Source organism: Polypterus senegalus, chromosome 11, assembly GCF_016835505.1.
Source record: "Polypterus senegalus isolate Bchr_013 chromosome 11, ASM1683550v1, whole genome shotgun sequence".
Taxonomy (NCBI): domain Eukaryota; kingdom Metazoa; phylum Chordata; class Cladistia; order Polypteriformes; family Polypteridae; genus Polypterus; species Polypterus senegalus.
Window position 1 is genome coordinate 109947138 of NC_053164.1, and position 19425 is coordinate 109966562.

At 39.4% G+C, this 19425-nt stretch overlaps 1 protein-coding gene across 2 annotated transcripts in view; it reads right to left on the bottom strand.

Annotated features, from left to right (window-relative positions):
* The window catches only part of braf (B-Raf proto-oncogene, serine/threonine kinase), a 350871-nt gene that overhangs the window by 155965 nt on the left and 175481 nt on the right, over positions 1-19425 (bottom strand). For both annotated transcript variants that reach the window (XM_039769464.1, XM_039769465.1), the window contains exons 7-9: positions 14496-14615; positions 12532-12691; positions 12225-12264 (exon numbers count right to left, since the gene is read on the bottom strand). In XM_039769464.1, coding sequence (XP_039625398.1) covers positions 12225-12264; positions 12532-12691; positions 14496-14615 — 320 coding nt within the window. The remainder of the gene's footprint in view (positions 1-12224; positions 12265-12531; positions 12692-14495; positions 14616-19425) is intronic.

Genomic DNA, 19425 nt, shown 5'->3' on the forward strand with positions numbered 1-19425 from the left:
TGTCACTAATTCTCCAACTTCCCGTGTAGGGAGAAGGCTGAAATTTGGCAGGCCCATTCCTTACAGCTTACTTACAAAATTCTACGCGTAACGGTCATAACGATCAACAACGTCAGCCATGTTGAACTTTCTTATTCATGGCCCCATCTTCACGAAATTTGGTAGGCGGCTTCCCTTCGCTAATCGAAACCAATGTACGTACTTATTTCGTTGGTTTGACGCCACTGCCAGCCACCATTTTGAACTTTTCAACGTCACTAATTCTCCAACTTCCCGTGTAGGTAGAAGGCTGAAATTTGGTACTTATTTCGGTGGTATGATGCCACTGTCGGCCGCCATATTGAACTTTTCAACGGTCTTTGTTACTTATTGTTACTTCTATCTTCAAGAAATTTGGTACGCGGGTTCCCAACGCTAACTGAATCCTACTTACGTACATATATATACGTCCATAGCCTGCAGCTTGGTCACCGTGTGAGGCGACGTTGGGTCCCCCATCCCAACGCCTCCCACATTGTTGGCTGCCTGCCTATATAAGGCCGTCTGTCACGCCAGTCTCTACATTCCCTTCTTTGCTTCGCCACGGAATTCACGTCTCCCTGCTGATAACTACAGCCTTTTTATTTAATCCATGGCTTCTCCAATGTTTTATTGTTCATTTATTACGATTATAGTTATTGTGTAGGTATTTTAGACTTACTTTACATTGTTCAGGTACCCATTTCCTTTATCATTACAACCGTACCCCCATTAACATGTCCATTAACATATTGAGGTGATCACCATCGATCAAAGAACTATCACTTACCGAGTGGTTTCCATGCCCGGAGATGGCACCTACCTTTTACATTCTCTTTGTTACATATTGCACGGCCATATCAGGCTCACTCTTGATATCTGGAGAAACATTGTGTCTTATGTATTGAATGACTGGGACAGGTTCAAGGTGTGGACTGATGACGGTACAGGAGATAATTATACTACACAGGAGCACTAGAACAGTGAAATGCTTAAGCCCTTCACCTATGCATCTGCATGTGAGTTGATGGCTGCTGCTGAATTGTTCGGTTGTCGCTTTCAAATGTACCGAAATGGGCAAATATTTTACACCTTTTGACAACTGCCAGTGCCTCTTAAACATCTTAGACTCACAGGTGATGATTTCAGTAGTGGACCCTTTGATGTTTATGAATGTTTAAACTCTCAAAAGCTGGATGTGAAGTTATCGATGAAACCAGTTGTATACTTACAACGCTTGACAGATGCCGAATGTCTCTTCAACACAAGTCCTACAAATACTGTCGTAATTGAACCAAACCATCAAATTCAAACCGATTATGACAGCAGCAATCCAAGCTGTGAGATTTGAAACAAGATTGCTGTTCACATGGCCAACTGTACGTTGCATGCTCAAGAGTAAGCTCAGTGCACAGCTTGGTCATATTACAACCGGAGGGCCGAACTCACAATGTGGTATACAAAAAGATCCTTAACAAATAATTATTGGTATATTTTCCCTCAGTTTAAAAAGGTTTAATTTTCTTCTTAATAAAAATTTTAAGGCAGTACTTTGCCGCTGCGAAGCGCGGGTATTTTGCTAGTATACTAATAAAAGGCAAAGCCCTCATTCACTCACTCACTCACTCATCACTAATTCTCCAACTTCCCGTGTAGGTAGAAGGCTGAAATTTGGCAGGCTCATTCCTTACAGCTTACTTACAAAAGTTGGGCAGGTTTCATTTCGAAATTCTACGTGTAATGGTCATAACTGGAACCTATTTTTCTCCATATAATGTAATGGAGTTGAGTTCGATGGCTGTTGGGGGGGCGGAGTTTTGTGTGACATCATCACGCCTCCCACGTAATCACGTGAACTGACTGTCAACACAATACGTAGAAAACAAGGAAGAGCTCCAAAAAGCGCTGAAGAAAACATGCATTATACAGTACAATTGAGAAGGCAGCGAAACAATAAGAAGCGAGCGAGTCACACATAGAACCATATTCATGAGTACAGCTACTTCGGAATCAAAGCACGGTGTAAACCTAAAGTTTAAATTAAGTTCATAGACAGGCTGCCGCTGGCATTTGTCATGCGGGATACAAGTTTAATGAGAGGACGCAGGATATAAACGAGAGTTTTGATCACTTTGTAACTAAGTTAAAATTACTGGTGAAGGGCTGTGCTTATGCAAATTCGAGACTGTCTTTGTGTGGGGATTGACAGTTGAGGTGGGTGGGAGAGTCACGTCATTATCTCCCCTCCCATTCACCTCATTTCGCTCTGAGCTGAGCTCTGCAGCTAACGCAGTCTTGCGGAACCAACTTTGTGACGCTGCCACCAAATACTCACAGAAAAATCCACAAGTTAATACACACGCTGTCTCTAGAGTTTCTCCACACTCTGAATTCTCCAGGCACTACTTACAAAAGGTTACATTGACAATCGTGTTACATTATTTTTAAAATGTTTCCTTTTCTTAGCACAAGTACAGCTGACAAGCTTCGATGCATGTGCTTCATAACGCGTTAAAAAATAATGCATTTAATCACACTTTGCATTCCAAGCAAAGGGAAACTTCTGTCAATGCATGATTTCCTGGTACACGATTACATTGATGCACACATCAGAGCTACAAAAATGTAACAATCGGAAGAAAGCGCGTTGCTACGACTGATTGGAGGAAAATTTCATTTCAAAAGACTACCCGACAGAAGCCTTGATAAAAGCGTGGTTTTGTGCACATATATATATATATATATATATATAGTATATATATATATATACACTATAGCATGTATATATATGTAGATGTACTGTATATGTATATATACTGTATATACAGTATGTGTGTACATGTTGTGAACTGGGACCCGGACACAGGCAGACGGACAACATAGTTCACCCAACACACGTTTATTTGTACAATATTTACAATGCACGAACCCCCTTGCACCGATTCCCCAAAGTCCAGGCCTCTCCGTCACTGTGCCTTTCTCTTGGCCACCTCCTATCCTCTCTCCAGCTCTGTCCTCTTCCACCCAACATCCACTAATGACTGGAGGGAGGCGGCCCCTTAAATGGGAACCCGGATGGGCTCCAGCTGCTTCCCGGCACTCTCCTTTGGACACACCCCTGTGTGGCGGAAGTGCCGGCTGTTAACCCGGAAACCATCCGGGTGTCTACTGTTCTCTTCCCCCCAGCACTTCCTGGTGTGGCGGAAGTGCTGGGCTCCAGGGTTCCTCAGGCAACTGGGCGCCGCCTGGCTGTGGCCACGGGCCCCTACAGGGTTGGGCTTCCAAGCCCTCTACCCGTGGCCCCCAATACAACCAGGGCGATCGCCCCCTTTCGGTCTGGAGGAGGCACAAGCCACAATGTATATATATATATTTATGTGTGTGTGTATATATATGTATATGTATGTATATATATATATATATATATATATATATATATATATATATATATATATATATATATGACAGCAACACTCATGACAATGTCAATCATGTTAAGTTATTTTTAAAATGTTTCCTTTTCTTTTTCATTATTTCTTTAACACACTACTTCTCCGCTGCGAGGCGCGGGTATTTTGCTATATATATATATATATATGAATGACCTCCAAAGAGCGCGGAGACTTTTGATCACGTGAATGTGTCTGCAAAAAGTCGCGTCTCCTGCCCAGCAAAAGTCAAGTAGCCGGCGCGCACGCATAGCTGTGCCGGCCTTTGAGACGCTGACTGCGCTTCTGCCTTAAGTCAAAGTGAGCACTTTTAATTTTTTTCATCCTCCCCCTGAGCTATAGCCCAGATAAGTGCAAACACGGGACCCCTGTTCTACACCGCGGCAAACTAATATTAAGGCGCTTCGCACTTTCTTTTGCACGTATATGATTATGAGGTCGTCAGCTCGGATTATGAAGAAATGCACATGAGTGGAGGACTGACAGTGCCATCACAGCCGATTAAAGGCAGGGACGTCTCACCAGTCTACACAAGACCCACCGCGACTGTCCCCAAAAGGCGCTTATATCGTCAGCGAAGACATCTCTCTATACTATATAAAAGAAAAAGGCAACTTTCCTTTCTTTACACCTTTTTTCCTTTTATCCCAAACCAAAGCCTTTCTCTCTTAACACTGCAGAGGACACAAAACTAATTTTCTTTAATGGCTGGTAATGCCGGTAAGGCACATTACCAGAGGCAGAAATTTGGATGTTCACATAGAAAATGTAATTTCTATACCACAGCCGTCATGTAGCGCCTTTCAAAAGGGATCAACTACCGAGAGATGATCCATATACATTTTAGCTGCTGTTAGTACTACTTACCTGTTATGTTATACCGGCTTTAAAATGTAGTTTACCCGCAACCACTCCAGTAGTGCTCAATGTAGCTTTACTTCTTAAAAGCGTTAATATTTTACTGTTTAATAACTTATAGAATACATTTTATTATTTTTCCCTTGCACTCAGTGACCAAAGCTATACACACACATATAGACACATACATATATATACACACATTTATATACCTGTGTGTATGTTTGTATGTATGTGTATATATATATATATATATATATATATATATATATATATATACACACACACACCTATCTACTACACACGCACACACACCTATCTACATTGTATATATATATATATATATATACACACACACACACATACATACACACACACACACACACACACACACATATATATAATTTGTGTGTGTGTATGTATGTATGTGTGTATATATGATGTAGATAGGTATGTATATATATGTGTGTATATGTACATATGTATATAGATACGTATATATGTATATAGATATGAAGATATGTATGTGTATGTGTATATATATATATATATATATATATATATATATATATATATATATATATATATATATATATATATATATATATATATATATATATATATATATACTGTATATATATGTAGACTCAAACCCATTATGACAGCAGCAATCCAAGCTGTGAGAAAACAGTAAAAAGAAGACGTGTCAGACGTCGTGGTACATTTTCTGATGCAGCTAGACGGAAACAACTTCGTGACACTGCCACCAAATACACAAAACAATTACTTTGACAATCATTTCATTATTTTCAAAATGTTTCCTTTTCTTTTTCTTTCCTTATTTAACACACTACTTCTCGCTCAAGCGCTGGTATTTTACTAGTATATATATATATATATATATATATATATATATATATATATGTGTATATATATATATATATTGAAAACGAACAGCATCAGATCGGGTTTGAATACACGCAGACGCTGTTACAGAAGGCGTCCGCATATTCAGTGCAGCAGTTTCAACACACAGTACATGCAAAGAGACAATATATATATAAAAACATCATCGCACTAATGCAATATTATTTGAAAACGAACAGTGTCAGATCGGGCGCATATTCAAACCCAATCTGACGCTGTTCATTTTCAAATGTAAAGTAAGTGTAAAATACCTATACAATAACTATAATTGTAATAAACAAACAATAAAACAGAGGAGAAGCCGTGGATTAAACAAAAAGGCTGTAGTTATCAGTAGGGAGACGTGAATCCCGTGGCGAAGCAAGAAAGGGAATGTAGAGACTGGAGCGACGGACGGCCTTATATAGGCAGGCAGCCAACAACGTGGGAGGCGTTGGGATGGGGGACCCAACACCGCCTCACACGGTGACCGAGCTGCAGGCTATGGATGTATATATGTACGTAAGTAGGATTCAGTTAGCGTTGGGAACCCATGTACCAAATTTCTTGAAGATGGGGCCATAAGTTAAATAGTTCAATATGGCGGCCGACAGTGGCATCATACTACCGAAATAAGTACGTACATTGGTTTTGGTTAGTGCAGGGAAGCCGCCTACCAAATTTCGAGAAGATGGGGCCGTAAATAAGAAAGTTTAACTTGGCGGACATTATTGACCGTTATGACCATTACGCGTAGAATTTCGAAATGAAACCTGCTTAATTGTTGTAAGTAAGCTGTAAGGAATGGGCCTGCCAAATTTCAGCCTTCTACCTACACGGGAAGTTGGAGAATTAGTGACGTTGGAAAGTTCAATATGGCGGCCGACAGCGGTGTCATTCCAATGAAATAAGTACGGACATCGGTTTCCGTTAAAAGTTCAATATGGCAGCCGACAGTGGCATCATACCACCGAAATAAGTACGTACATTGGTATTGGTTAGCGCAGGGAAGCAACCTACCAAAAATCGTGAAGATGGGGTCAGCCTTCTACCTACACGGGAAGTTTGAAAATTGGCAACGTTGGAAAGTTCAATATGGCGGCGGACAGTGGCGTCATACCATCGAAATAAGTAAGTACATCAGTTTCAGTTAGCGCAGGGAAGCCGCCTACCAAATTTCGTGAAGATGGGGCCATAAATAAGAAAATTCAACATGGTGGACGTTGTCGATCGTTATCGACCGTTACGTGCAGAATTTCGAAATGAAACCTGCTTAACTTTTGTAAGTAAGCTGTAAGGAATAAGCCTGCCAAATTTCAGCTTTCTACCTACATGGGAAGTTGGAGAATTAGTGATGAGTCAGTAAGGGCTTTGCCTTTTATTATTATAGATATATAAAAAACAGCTAAGGGGATAGATAGGAAGGAAAGGCACTATATGATAGGCAGACAGGGAAGCTCCTATATAATAATAAAATTACTGTTATTACTATATAGATAGACAGGGAGCTCAGGCAGGCAGAAAGGCGAAGGTTAAAAATAAATAAATAAATAAATAAATATTCTCCTCAGCGGGGAATCGAACTCAGATTTCTTGAGTTACAGCAAGTCTGCTGCGCTCTAAGTGACGAAATCTTACCAGTATGCCACAAAAGCTGTTGTAAAACTCTTGAACCTTTTATTAAAGTGTTTATTTGATCTTTGACCTTCAGGCTTCATGCATTTTATAGTTTATGCCTACATTTTGTAACATTTATTACTAAAATATGAAAAAGTTTCTGTTTTAACATTGTGTATACACAGATTACTGTAGAAACGGAACACACATGAAATGTGTGTGTTCCAAATAACAATCTATTATTTCCACTCTAAAACTCCACTTCACTCCCAGATAATCGAGGCATGAGCTGGGAGAAGTTCGTGCACATTCTAAGTTGGTGGGGGGATGGAATAGCCGGCTGCTTGCAGTTTGTTTTTATTGGCACATTTACAGGACAAAGGAGGCTGGCGGAGAGGTGAGAACGGTTTTAAGAAGCGATTTAAGGTGGGACGGATCTACGAGTTTTTTCGTAGACTCTGGTAATTCTAGTGTTAATGGTGTTCTCATTAGAAAGCCACGATTCAGCCTATAAACCGTGCCACATACCTTTGCTTCCATATATACTATACATGGGAGGCAGCTAAAGGGCTCAAATGAAGGAAATTCAATGCCGAACCAGAGGAGGGGAAAGTGCATTAACCATTTCTCTTTTTCTCCTGTACACCACTCTCTGGAAATCCTGCCTGGCCCCAACAAGTCACTTTCGGTACCAGCCCCGAAGACATCACTACCTCTGTCTCCCTTTAAAACTGCCATTTTTCCACCTATGCTCCAGGTCCATTTTGAACTCAGTGAAATGTGTTGCTTTGCCTTGTTTGCAACCCACTTCATTATAAAGGGTGGCTACCTTACACCTTTCTATGACTCTTTTTGTCTTATTTTTGTGATAGTGGCATATTTATGGAACAACCAAGAGTACCGTACCCGAGTTGCCAAGGTGCAAGCTCTGTCCCCAAAGGTTATAATTTTACAATGTAAATCCCATGGGGAGTGTGCGGGAAGGGCCCACGGATTTGGACTAGTCCAGATAGGGGAGACCCAGAGGACTTATTATGGCTTCTCAGAGGAGAGTGCCACCCGCCCAAGGCAAAGCCATTGGCCAAATATGGGGGCCCAGAACAGCAGGTGAGAGTAATATGGCAGTGGAAATTTGACCCGGAGCAGCCAACCCACTTACAGGCCTTTCTCCTATTAGCTAAGGCGGGGCGTGGGCTAAGGCCAGAAGAAAACAATGCTCACCAAACAGTGGAACAGGTCGCTACCTGTTTCTAAACAGCTTTCCTGAATATATCACCCAGCTGGTCTGGGGACAATACTATACCAACATACTCGAGCTTATGGAGCTTGTCCAGACAGTTAGGATGGCCTCTCACTCTGAGAGGACCGAACTGTTCCTTAGTCAAACCCAGACAGAATCTGTCCTGACTTATTGGACTCCCCGTCACCGCCGGGAGCAAGCACCTAAGTCCCCGGATTTGCTTCTTGGCAGCAAAGGGGAATGCAGGGAGATTGGGGAGGAAGGGTGTCGTGTACTTGTGAATCATCTGGCTTCTCCATAGGAAGGAGTCATAATTATCAATGGCCAGAAAACCACCACTTTATTTGATTCTGGCAGCAACATTTCTATTGTTGCCTGCTAATTTGCGTTGCCGCTACAGTGGATCAAGGGTAAGACCAATCTGAAGTGCATTCACAGGGAAACCCACTGCTACAGCTCCACCTCTTGTTTTATCAGTTTCAAGGGATTGCTAAAAAATCTGACTGTAGCAGTCCATCCTAATCTTCCATACCCGGTGATCCTGGGTTGAGACTGGTCTAAAAAGTAAAAGAGGTTCAATACCTTCCACTCCTTGAAACCGATTTTGGGCCTAGTAATGGATGGAGATAATACGTCCCCAGCTGCCACTGTATACCGCCGGGGGAGAAAATGCGGCCATCAAGTATGACATACCAAACCACACGCCTATTCAGGTCAGCACAGACCCTCTCTCCCAATTACACTTCTAAATGAAAGAAACACCGGCTTCTTTTAAAAGGGAACAATTGAATGACGATTCCCTGAAATTTGCAAAAAATGCAGCCGTTCTTGTCAATGGCCAATGCACGCTTCATCCCATGCCCCAGGGACCTCACTTTGTTTTAGGAAATTACTTTTTGTATGGGGTAGCGCAGCATGAGGGGGAGGTGCGGAAATTGTTGTTAGTTTTGCGGACCTTCCAGTGGCAGGTCTGCGAATTAGCACATGTCCAGTCCTAGGAGGCCATTTGGGCACCGAAAAAACTTTGGAGAGGATTAAGCTCTGATTTTATTGGCCTGGTATGAGGAGGTTCATCACTTTTGCACGCGCTGTCCGGAGTGTCAATTGTGTCAAATTCCTAGGAGGGACCGGGCTCCTCTAGTTTCCATTCTCCTCATTGATGTCCCATTTGAAAGAATCAGGATTGATCTAGTAGGACCCCTAGAACCCTCAGCTCCAGGACACAAATATATCTTGGTCCTAGTTGATTATGCTATTCCATCTCCCAAAGCTGTTACTTTGCATTCAGCTACTTCTAAAGCCATCGCAAGGGAATTGGTGGGGGTCTTTGTGCAGGCGGCATCCCTAAAGAAGTCCTGACAGACCAAGGGACGCCTTTCACTTCAGAGACGTTCAGGAAAACAGCCAAGTTACTTAAGATAAAGCACTTAAAGACCACAGTGTATCATCCTCAAACCAATGGTCTACTGGAGAGGTTTAATCAGACTCTCAAGCAAATGCTTTGCAAGGTTGTTAGCAAGGACAGGAGGAACTGGGATCAGCTCCTTCCCCTCTTCCTTTTTGCCTATCGGGAAGTTCCACAAGCCTCTAAAGGTTTTTAATCTTTTGAATTGTTATACGAATGACAACCCTGGGGCATATTGGGTATTGGTGTTGAACACCCTGTCATGTTCCTGAGTCAGAAATTGCTGGAAAGGGAAACCAGGTATGCATCAGTAGAATGGGTGGCCTTGGAGATCAAACGGGCAATTACAAAAGTGAGGTACTACCTCTTGGGCTGTAGGCCCATCCTTGTTATAAATCATGTACCCTAACAATGGATGGCCATACACAAGGAGTCGAACCCGCGAATCACAAAGTGGTTTCTTGACCTACAGTCTTATAAATTCTCACTCATGGAGGCTCTTTCCATGCCAACGCCTTTCCTCGGCTGACAACCTCTTGGTCAGCAACACCCGACCCAGCTAAAGGGCTCGAATGATGGAAATTCCATGCCAGACCAGAGGACACAAACAGGTAAAATTCCATTACAAATTTTGTAGTAATGACATTCTATATTTGTCAGTATAGTTCTTGATTTAACTTGTGTCCAGGCATTTGCAATCATTTCAATAGCTTCTTTCACATTAGTTTCAACTTCTCCTGTCTACAAGTTATGCTGACAAGAACTTTTCTCAGCATTTCCTTGTGATAATACACTTTCAGGGTGCGAATGATGCCCAAATCCAATGGCTGAAGCACTGCTGTGCAATTGGGTAGGAGGAATTCAACTTGAACATCATCTAAATGTGGAAGCATGCTGTGGGCAGCACAGTTATCAACCAGAGGCAGAATTTACTTTTTCTTCATATTGTGAGGTTTCCAAAGCACAATTGTTGCATCTGTGGAAGATTGTTTGTCCGTTGCTAAGACAGGTTAACCACAGGCTCACAGCACTGCAGCTGAGCACTGCAGAAGAAAATCCAAAAACATTGTGGTCATGATATAAGCAAGGAACATTATGAATGCAGGAAATAGTATTACTTGGCCACTAACATGACCATGACCCTGCCTAATTGCTGTGTCTGTATATAGAAGAGTGGTAGTGCTGTTCCTGTTTCAAGTGGAATAAAGGTGGTTTTCCTAAAGTATTGCAACTCATTCTCGTGGTTTGGGGTGCAAGATAGTGGCTCATGCATCACAGTATCCTTGTCAAGCTGTCACAGCCAGTTTCCCAAAATGTCTCGAGTCATCTAAGTTTGCTAGTTCACTTTATATTTGCAGGGAAGGAATGTAACATGCTTAAAACACCAAGAACTGGTTAACTTGCCAAAGATGAGAGGATGGATTTCTTTGGAGTGTGAAAGTGTGATGCGGTAGCAGCTGGCAGAAGATTCCAGTCTCATCAGAATTGTAGATGTCTTCGAGCTCAAAGCTGAAATGATATTCCTGATTTCATCTGCACGCCATTCATTTGCTTTTTCAATTGGAACTGCAGATTCTTCTCCACAGATTGCTTTGGCTACAATTCCAAAACGTTCCCAAAGCAAATTAGCCAACCCCCGCTGACAGTAAAACCTTCTTCTAAAGTCTTGCACCCCAAATCACGAGACTAAGTATCAGTACTTTAGCAAAACCAGATGTATTCAGCTTGAAACAGGAACAGCACAGTAGTGGAATCTACCACACTTCTATACACCAACACAGAGATCATGCAGGGTCGTGACCAGGTTAGTGGCCAAGTAATACGATTCCCTGCATTTATAATGTTCCTTGAATCACTCATCAGAGATATTTTCGGAGTTGCATCGGTGGCGAGCCGCTGCAGCACTGTGAGCCTGCTGTTGCCCCAGCAACAGATAAACAGCCTTCCACAGACGTGGTGATTGTGTTTTGGGACGATCTTCGGCGTGTCGTCCCGTTGGGGGAAGTCCCAAAAGAGTTTAGAAACCTCACAACAGTGACTTTGCTTTTTCTTGAATGAGTGGCGCACTAATTGGAATGAAGGAGCATCTGCCATTTCTATAGGATGGTGACAATGAGTTCAATTCCAATGGATGATTTTCAAATGTTGATGAACAATAACCAAAAGGTATCGCTGAAAACTACAAAAAATAGTTCGAGGAAAGTTCGAAGAAAGAGAAAAATTTACAGTTTGTGTTTGTGTTCTGTGGTCACAAGTGAGCTGCGACCACAGAACTAACTGCTCTGTGGATGATTAATTCAGGCATTTCAAGGATTTTTGGGTACTTCGTTGTAATGAAAGCATCTGCTGAATGTATTTCGTAGTAACGAGATTTCTATAGACTGTGTCATATGGGGAAACTGTCAGGACCGTAAAAATACTTTGTTGTAATGAAAATTTCATTGTAACGGAATTTCACCTGTGTATAGGTGACACATAGTACAGTACATTAAACACAGGTACATCTTGTACAGATATATAGTATATAACATAGTGTAAATCTTGTATATAAACCTATAAAGGAGAGATGCACTTATGTATCAATAATTTTACTCCTGCATGCAGAACCATAAAGCACAAAAGACTACAGCTATTTAAAAAAAGACTTTCTTTAAAACTATTATAAGATGTTTCCAAGGACTATTTGTAAACTGGATTACTTGGTCAAAACAGGCAAAAATGTTTTTCTTACCTCCTTCTGACCTCTGTAATGGCTGATCTCTAATTAAATCCTACAAAAATATAAACAAATAAATCTTATAAAACAACCACTCAAAAATAATGTCAATATTATAATGTAATTGTTATTTTTCTACATCCTCTATATTAACAAACTAAGCACAACTGTAATTTTTTAATTTTAATTAAAGTTCTGCTTCTATAATAGATATTCTAAATTAGGTTTAGCTAGGCATTCAAAACCGTCATTAAAATGGAAAAAACAAAACTTGACCAACTTTTTATTTTGTTCATCTAGTCACTTTTATTAAAATACTCACATCAATGTTCACTGGTTCAATTGTGTTGATGTGGACATTAGGAGCGGAGGAAGAACGGTCTCTCTGCCCAAATTGGTTCCTGTGGTCTTCATCTCCAGGGCGAAATGACTGTGGAATCGGGATGGACTTGGAAGGAGAAGTAGTAGGGAGGCAGAGAGATCTTAAAAATAGAGAATAATATCTACTAAGAATAGCATTACCAACATTACATTTTGCATAATTCTGTTTATTAAACAGGTTTTCCCCCCAACTTAAAATACGTTATACACTACAACTTATAATATAAAGTGAAAGCAGGATTTTATTAATAACACAAACCAAGAAAGCAATGCAACAGTCTGGGTCAAAATTGATGCATACATTTAATACAGTATTTCTGTCACTTTCACTTAATATTTTAATTATCAGATATTTTGCTTAAATGTTTAGTGTGAGTAGGTTATATGTATAATGTAATATATATATATATTCATTCTTCTTTTCTTGAAAATGAAGCAGTATTAACAGTAGCTTCTGCTCTATTACAGTATTTAAAGACCAAACTGCAATATTTATTTGAATACATTACAGTTCTAAGACTACATATTTTATATCATAACTAAAGAATAAACAAAAGCAGAAAGGTATATTTTCAAATTTCTCTCTTTTGAAATTACACAACCTACAGAGGAAAAACAATGTATTTTAACTAGATACACAAGCTTTATAAAAGATGTGTTTTAAAGAATTCTGAGGTGGTGTATTTCAGATTATTATTTTACCACTTCTAATAATGTAATAGCAATTGCACTGTAAATATTTTACTAAAAAGGGATCAAGGGAGAGGGTATTAGAAGAGGCCAAAGAATTGACATGTCTGTCTACTTTCATTGCATTTATATTGTTACTGACATTGAAGACCCATGATACCTAAAAGAAATAAAATTCTCCATGCTAAAAGGTAGGGCATTTTTTCTCATATGTATGCTATTACAGTATCACGGATCCCTTGCCTGCCTCTGGCATATAGTATAGGGGACCAAGGCACATCATCACAGGGGGATGCAAAAGTTTCTGTTGCCGAAATCTCTGGTCCTTATTTATATTCAGGCTAATATGGTCAGATATCTCAATGAAATTCATTTAAGATGGAGACATAAATGGAATTTAAAGAACCCCAACTGTAGGTGAAAAACATACGTGGCTATAATTCCTGTCCAAGGAGATTCAGTAAAATATATTTTTGGAAAACAAACATATATACATTTTTATTAACCAATTTAATATTTGATTAACCTACATGATTTTTAAGATTAATACGGCCTACTAGGTAAGGGACATTCATTTCTGCCAAAGATCACAAAAATCTCAATTAAGCAATATACTGTTTGTTTATAGGTTTATAAACATATAGTTGTTTAACTGTATTAGTACCCATGTTTAAAACTAAATAACTATAAGATAAAAAGGTTTCTATCAAGAGATGGGACATTTAATCTTGAAAAAAGCAAGCAGAATAAAAGTCTCCTGGTCTCCTCGAACTATGAGAAAGTGGTGGTAACTATTGTGCTACACTGGCAAATAACTCTAAACATTCAAAAACTTAGAGAATATATATTCAAAATATAAAAGAAATACAATTATGACTGAGAAGACTAAAATATTACCATTCATGAATTTACACAATATTTCAGAATAGAAAAAATGAAAACTGAACTCTGATCCACACTTAAAATGTGACAAATTAATGTTATAAATTAATTTTAGTGACAGTTTGGAGTTTTCAAACAAATAAGATTTTTCCCCACTATAAGAAACTTCTCTATTTTTGTCAAGTCTGTAAAATTTACATTTTGGTTATTGTGTCATAAGAGACACTAAGAGTGGTATATCTTAATATCTAATAATCCTTAGCGGATGGGGACACTAAAAAATGTTACAAAGTCTGTATAAACTTAAAAGTATGCACTTTGTTATTAACTTACCCACTAGAGTCTGAGGGTGGAAGAGACGGACAGATTCCAGATACTGGTGTTGTGCCTTCTGAAGAAGCTACATCTTGTGTGATAGGGTGTAGTTCAAAAAATTTTGATACCAACAGCAAGCTATAAAAATAAAAAATTAACATGTAAGAATGAAGAAAAAAGACTCTACCATTCTCCATCATTTTGTTTAATTTATTCAACTGATATACATATCAGAGAAGTGCATATACAGTGCATCCAGAAAGTATTCACAGCGCATCACTTTTTCCACATTTTGTTAAGTTACAGCCTTATTCCAAAATGGATTTAATTAATTTTTTTCCTCAGAACTCTACACACAACACCCCATAATGACAAAGTGAAAAAAGTTTACTTGAGATTTTTGCAAATTTATTAAAAATAAAACAATTGAGAAAGCACATGTACATAAGTATTCACAGCCTTTTCCATGAAGCTCAAAATTGAGCTCAGGTGCATCCTGTTTCCCCTGATCATCCTTGAGATGTTTCTGCAGCTTAATTGAAGTCCACCTGTGGTAAATTCAGTTGATTGGACATGATTTGGAAAGGCACACACCTGTCTATATAAGGTCCCACAGTTGACAGTTCATGTCAGAGCACAAACCAAGCATGAAGTCAAAGGAATTGTCTGTAGACCTCTGAGACAGGATTGTCTCGAGGCACAAATCTCGGGAAGGTTACAGAAAAATGTCTGCTGCTTTGAAGGTCCCAATGAGCACAGTGGCCTCCATCATCCGTCAGTGGAAGAAGTTCGAAACCACCAGGACTCTTCCTAGAGCTGGCCAGCCATCTAAACTGAGCGATCGGGGGAGAAGAGCCTTAGTCAGGGAGATGACCAAGAAACTGATGGTCACTCTGTCAGAGCTCCAGAGGTCCTCTGTGGAGAGAGGAGAACCTTCCAGAAGGACAACCATCTCTGCAGCAATCCACAAATCAGGCCTGTATGGTACAGTGGCCAGACGGAAGCCACTCCTTAGTAAAAGGCAAATGGCACCTGAAGGACTCTCAGACCATGAGAAACAAAATTCTCTGATTTGATGAAACTAAGATTGAACTCTTTGGTGTGAATGCCAGGCGTCACGTTTGGAAAACCGGGCAACACTCATCACCAGGCCAATACCATCCCTACAGTGAACCATGGTGGTGGCAGCATCATGCTGTGGGGATGTTTTTCAGCGGCAGGAACTGGGAGACTAGTCAGGATAAAGGGAAAGATGACTGCAGCAATGTACAGAGACATTCTGGATGAAAACCTGCTCCAGAGCGCTCTTGACCTCAGACTGGGGCGACAGTTCATCTTTCAGCAGGACAACGACCCTAAGCACACAGCTAAGATATCAAAGGAGTGGCTTCAGGACAACTCTGTGAATGTCCTTGAGTGGCCCAGTCAGAGCCCAGACTTGAATCCGATTGAACATCTCTGGAGAGATCTTAAAATGGCTGTGCACCGACGCTTCCCATCTAACCTGATGGAGCTTGAGAGGTGCTGCAAAGAGGAATGGGCGAAACTGGCCAAGGATAGGTGTGCCAAGCTTGTGGCATCATATTCAAAAAGACTTGAGGCTGTAATTGCTGCCAAAGGTGCATCGACAAAGTATTAAGCAATGTACATGTGATTTCTCAGTTTATTTATTTTTAATAAATTTGCAAAAACCTCAAGTAAACTTTTTTCACGTTGTCATTATCGGGTGTTGTGTGTAGAATTCTGAGGAAAAAAATGAATTTAATCCATTTTGGAATAAGGCTGTAACATAACAAAATGTGGAAAAAGTGATGCGCTGTGAATACTTTCCGGATACACTGTACTAGCTAAATTCCTCATTTATAATGGTGCAGAAAGAAGGTAACACAGTGTTACTGTTAGTTTTTATTTTTTCACTTCTGCTCATAACTTTAGTTTACATTTAATTCATACCCATGCCAATTTATTGCAAATAAATTATTAAACGTCAAAAGTATTTTGCCAGTTTATTTGATTTCGACATCACGGTTTTTAGCTACATATCTGATCTCATCGGATTAGTGGTGCATGCTGTTGCCCAACAACATGACAAGGTAGCTAAACACATGGAAAGAAAAGGAGGAAGCTGGAGCACAAACACCACTAATAGCAGAAAGCAGGGTTGCAGAGCTGAGACTGTCCTCCGTTTCAGAAGACATGGATTTACCCATAATTATCAGGTATGTTTCTTTCAAACATCTGATTGTTGTGCAATAAAATGGATAAGCTCTAGAACTGATTATTCATTCACTTTTTTTGCTTTACTATGACTTGGCTAAATGATTTAATTTGTGATGAAGCTGTGAACCTTCCTGGATACAATCTTTTCAGAGCCAACCAAAGCTCTACTGAATCCATATAATGTAATGGCTGAGTGTGTTTTTTATCAACAGTTTGTGGTACACAAATGTTAAATTGCTGGGAAGAAGCTGCGCACCTCAAGTGGAATTTCTGAGAATTACCTCAAACAGTTTTACCTGTCTAGAGAGTTCACATTTGTCATTCTAATTGGAGTTTAAATGCTGCCTCAATCAAATAGCTGAGCTTCCTTAAAAGAATCAGTGGGTGAAATGTACAACTAGTGAAGAGAAAACTTTATTATAGCACTCTCTCTGATAATTACCATGCTATTTCATTGGCCCCTTTTAGCAACACTGACCATGCCATGATATTTCTTGCCCCTTCATATGGGGGGAAATTGAAATCAGCTAACCCAGAAATAGAAAGTGGACTAGAGTGGCAAGCAATGTTCTGATCAGTTAACCTTGGTAGCTACAGAATTTTTCACTTAAGTCTTTGGTTCAATGCAAAATACCCGTCTATTTCAAAAAATCCACAATCATCTCTGTGCCTAAGAAGAAAAATACTTACAGTCTAAATGATTATAAAGCATACTCCTCCTTTTCACCCATAACTAATTTGTTACTCAAGAATCGATTATTTCCTCTATATCCACTATTAAATCTTGTAAGTATGACGGTATAGTTCTCTTTGACCATACTTCTCTGATCATGGAGCTTAAATTACTGCTTCCTATACACTCATCTTGTAGCTGGCATCTTAAAACACCTGTCATTAACTGACAAGAACAGTACAGAATTCATATCCAAGCAAATTGATTATTTTCTTGAGACAACTGCATCCTCAGAGATCTCAGCAGGTATATTCTGGGAAACTTTCAAGGCATTTTTAAGAGGACATTTTTAAGAGGACAGATTATTTCATATCTTTCTCACAAAAATAAATCGGAAACCAAGATGGTGCCCAAGTTAATCAGCAAAATTATCAAGATAGATCTAAAATACTCCAGGTCTCCAAATGAGGTACTTTACAGGAAAAGACAGGTTTTGGAATCAAATCAAAATTTAACCTCTTGACTTTAAATCACATCATCATTATTATGACCACGGAGAGAAGGCCAATTAGATCTTAACCCAACAAATCCACAAGCAGGAAGTCTGCAGTGCATTAACATCAATTACCAACACAGACGGAGATAAAATTATTGACCATAAAAATATAAGTTACACATTTAAAGAGTATTATAAGTCCTTATATTCTGCTTAGTTTAAAGAAGATAAAACACAATTGAATTAATTTTTTTGATTCATTAGATACCACAGCTAGATACTCGTGCTGTGGAACTGGATAAACTCATTTCGAAGTGAGAGTGCAGTCGGCCCCGATGGCTACCCCATGGAATTTTATATACTAAAAAAAATTCAAATAAGTTAGCTTCACTATTATTAGCAATGTTTATAGAAGCTAAAGACAAAAAAATTCTATCTCAAACATTTTGACAAGCATTAATTACCATCTTTCCTTAGAAAAATAAGGACTTGCTACAATGTGTATCATATAGACCAGTCTCACTTCTGAATAATGATGTTAAGATACTCTCCAAAGTTCTACAATTGCTGAAGGATGGGCAATGGGGACCCGAGCCAAAATTTGAAAGTTGACTGCACCTGTTAGTGGGCGTCTTCTCCTTCTGCAAGGTCCGGACAGTATTAAGGGAAGGAGACACTTAATTTAAGTAGGAAGCATTGGGGATCATTTTTTTCATTGACTGTCTCTGGTTTTAACCTCCAATTTGAACAAATTTATTTATTAGAACTTTGAACATACACTTTCACCCCATTTTTACGGATTATTTACTTAGTAGCAAAATACCCGCGCTTCGCAGCGGAGAAGTAGTGTGTTAAAGAAGCAATGAAAAGAAAAGGAAACATTTTGAAAATAACGTAACCTGATTGTCAATGTAATTGTTTTGTCACTGTTGTGAGTGATGAGTGTTGTTGTCATATATATATATATATATATATATATATATATATATATATATATATATACACATATATATCTACATATATACACACACATATATACACACATATACATACATACACACACATATATACACACAAATACATATATATATATATATATATATATATATATATATATATATACATACATACACACACAGCTATTTCAGTATCAGTGCAATACGCTGTTTGTTAAAATGGTTGACTCCGCTCTTACGTGCAATAACAAATCAAATCATTCAGTTGTCTTTGCTCATATGTCATTTTAGAGCTGGACGCCTGGCATCTTTTTTTGGCCACAAGTTCGTTTCTGTTTGGTGTGAGGTTCTGTGTTGTGGAGATTCTCAGGATGGATTGAAGGTGCTCATCAGTGAGGCGACTCCTGTGTGCTGTTTTGTTAGTCTTTATCACTGAGAAGAGCTTCTCACACAGATATGTGCTACCAAACATGCACAAGGTTCGAGCCGCATGTAGACAGACTTTTTTTGTTCTTCAAAGTCACCAAAGCGCCGTGCAAACTCAGTGCTAATAACTCTAACCGCTGGCGCTGCATTATGGGATCTGTAGTTTATTGTGTTACC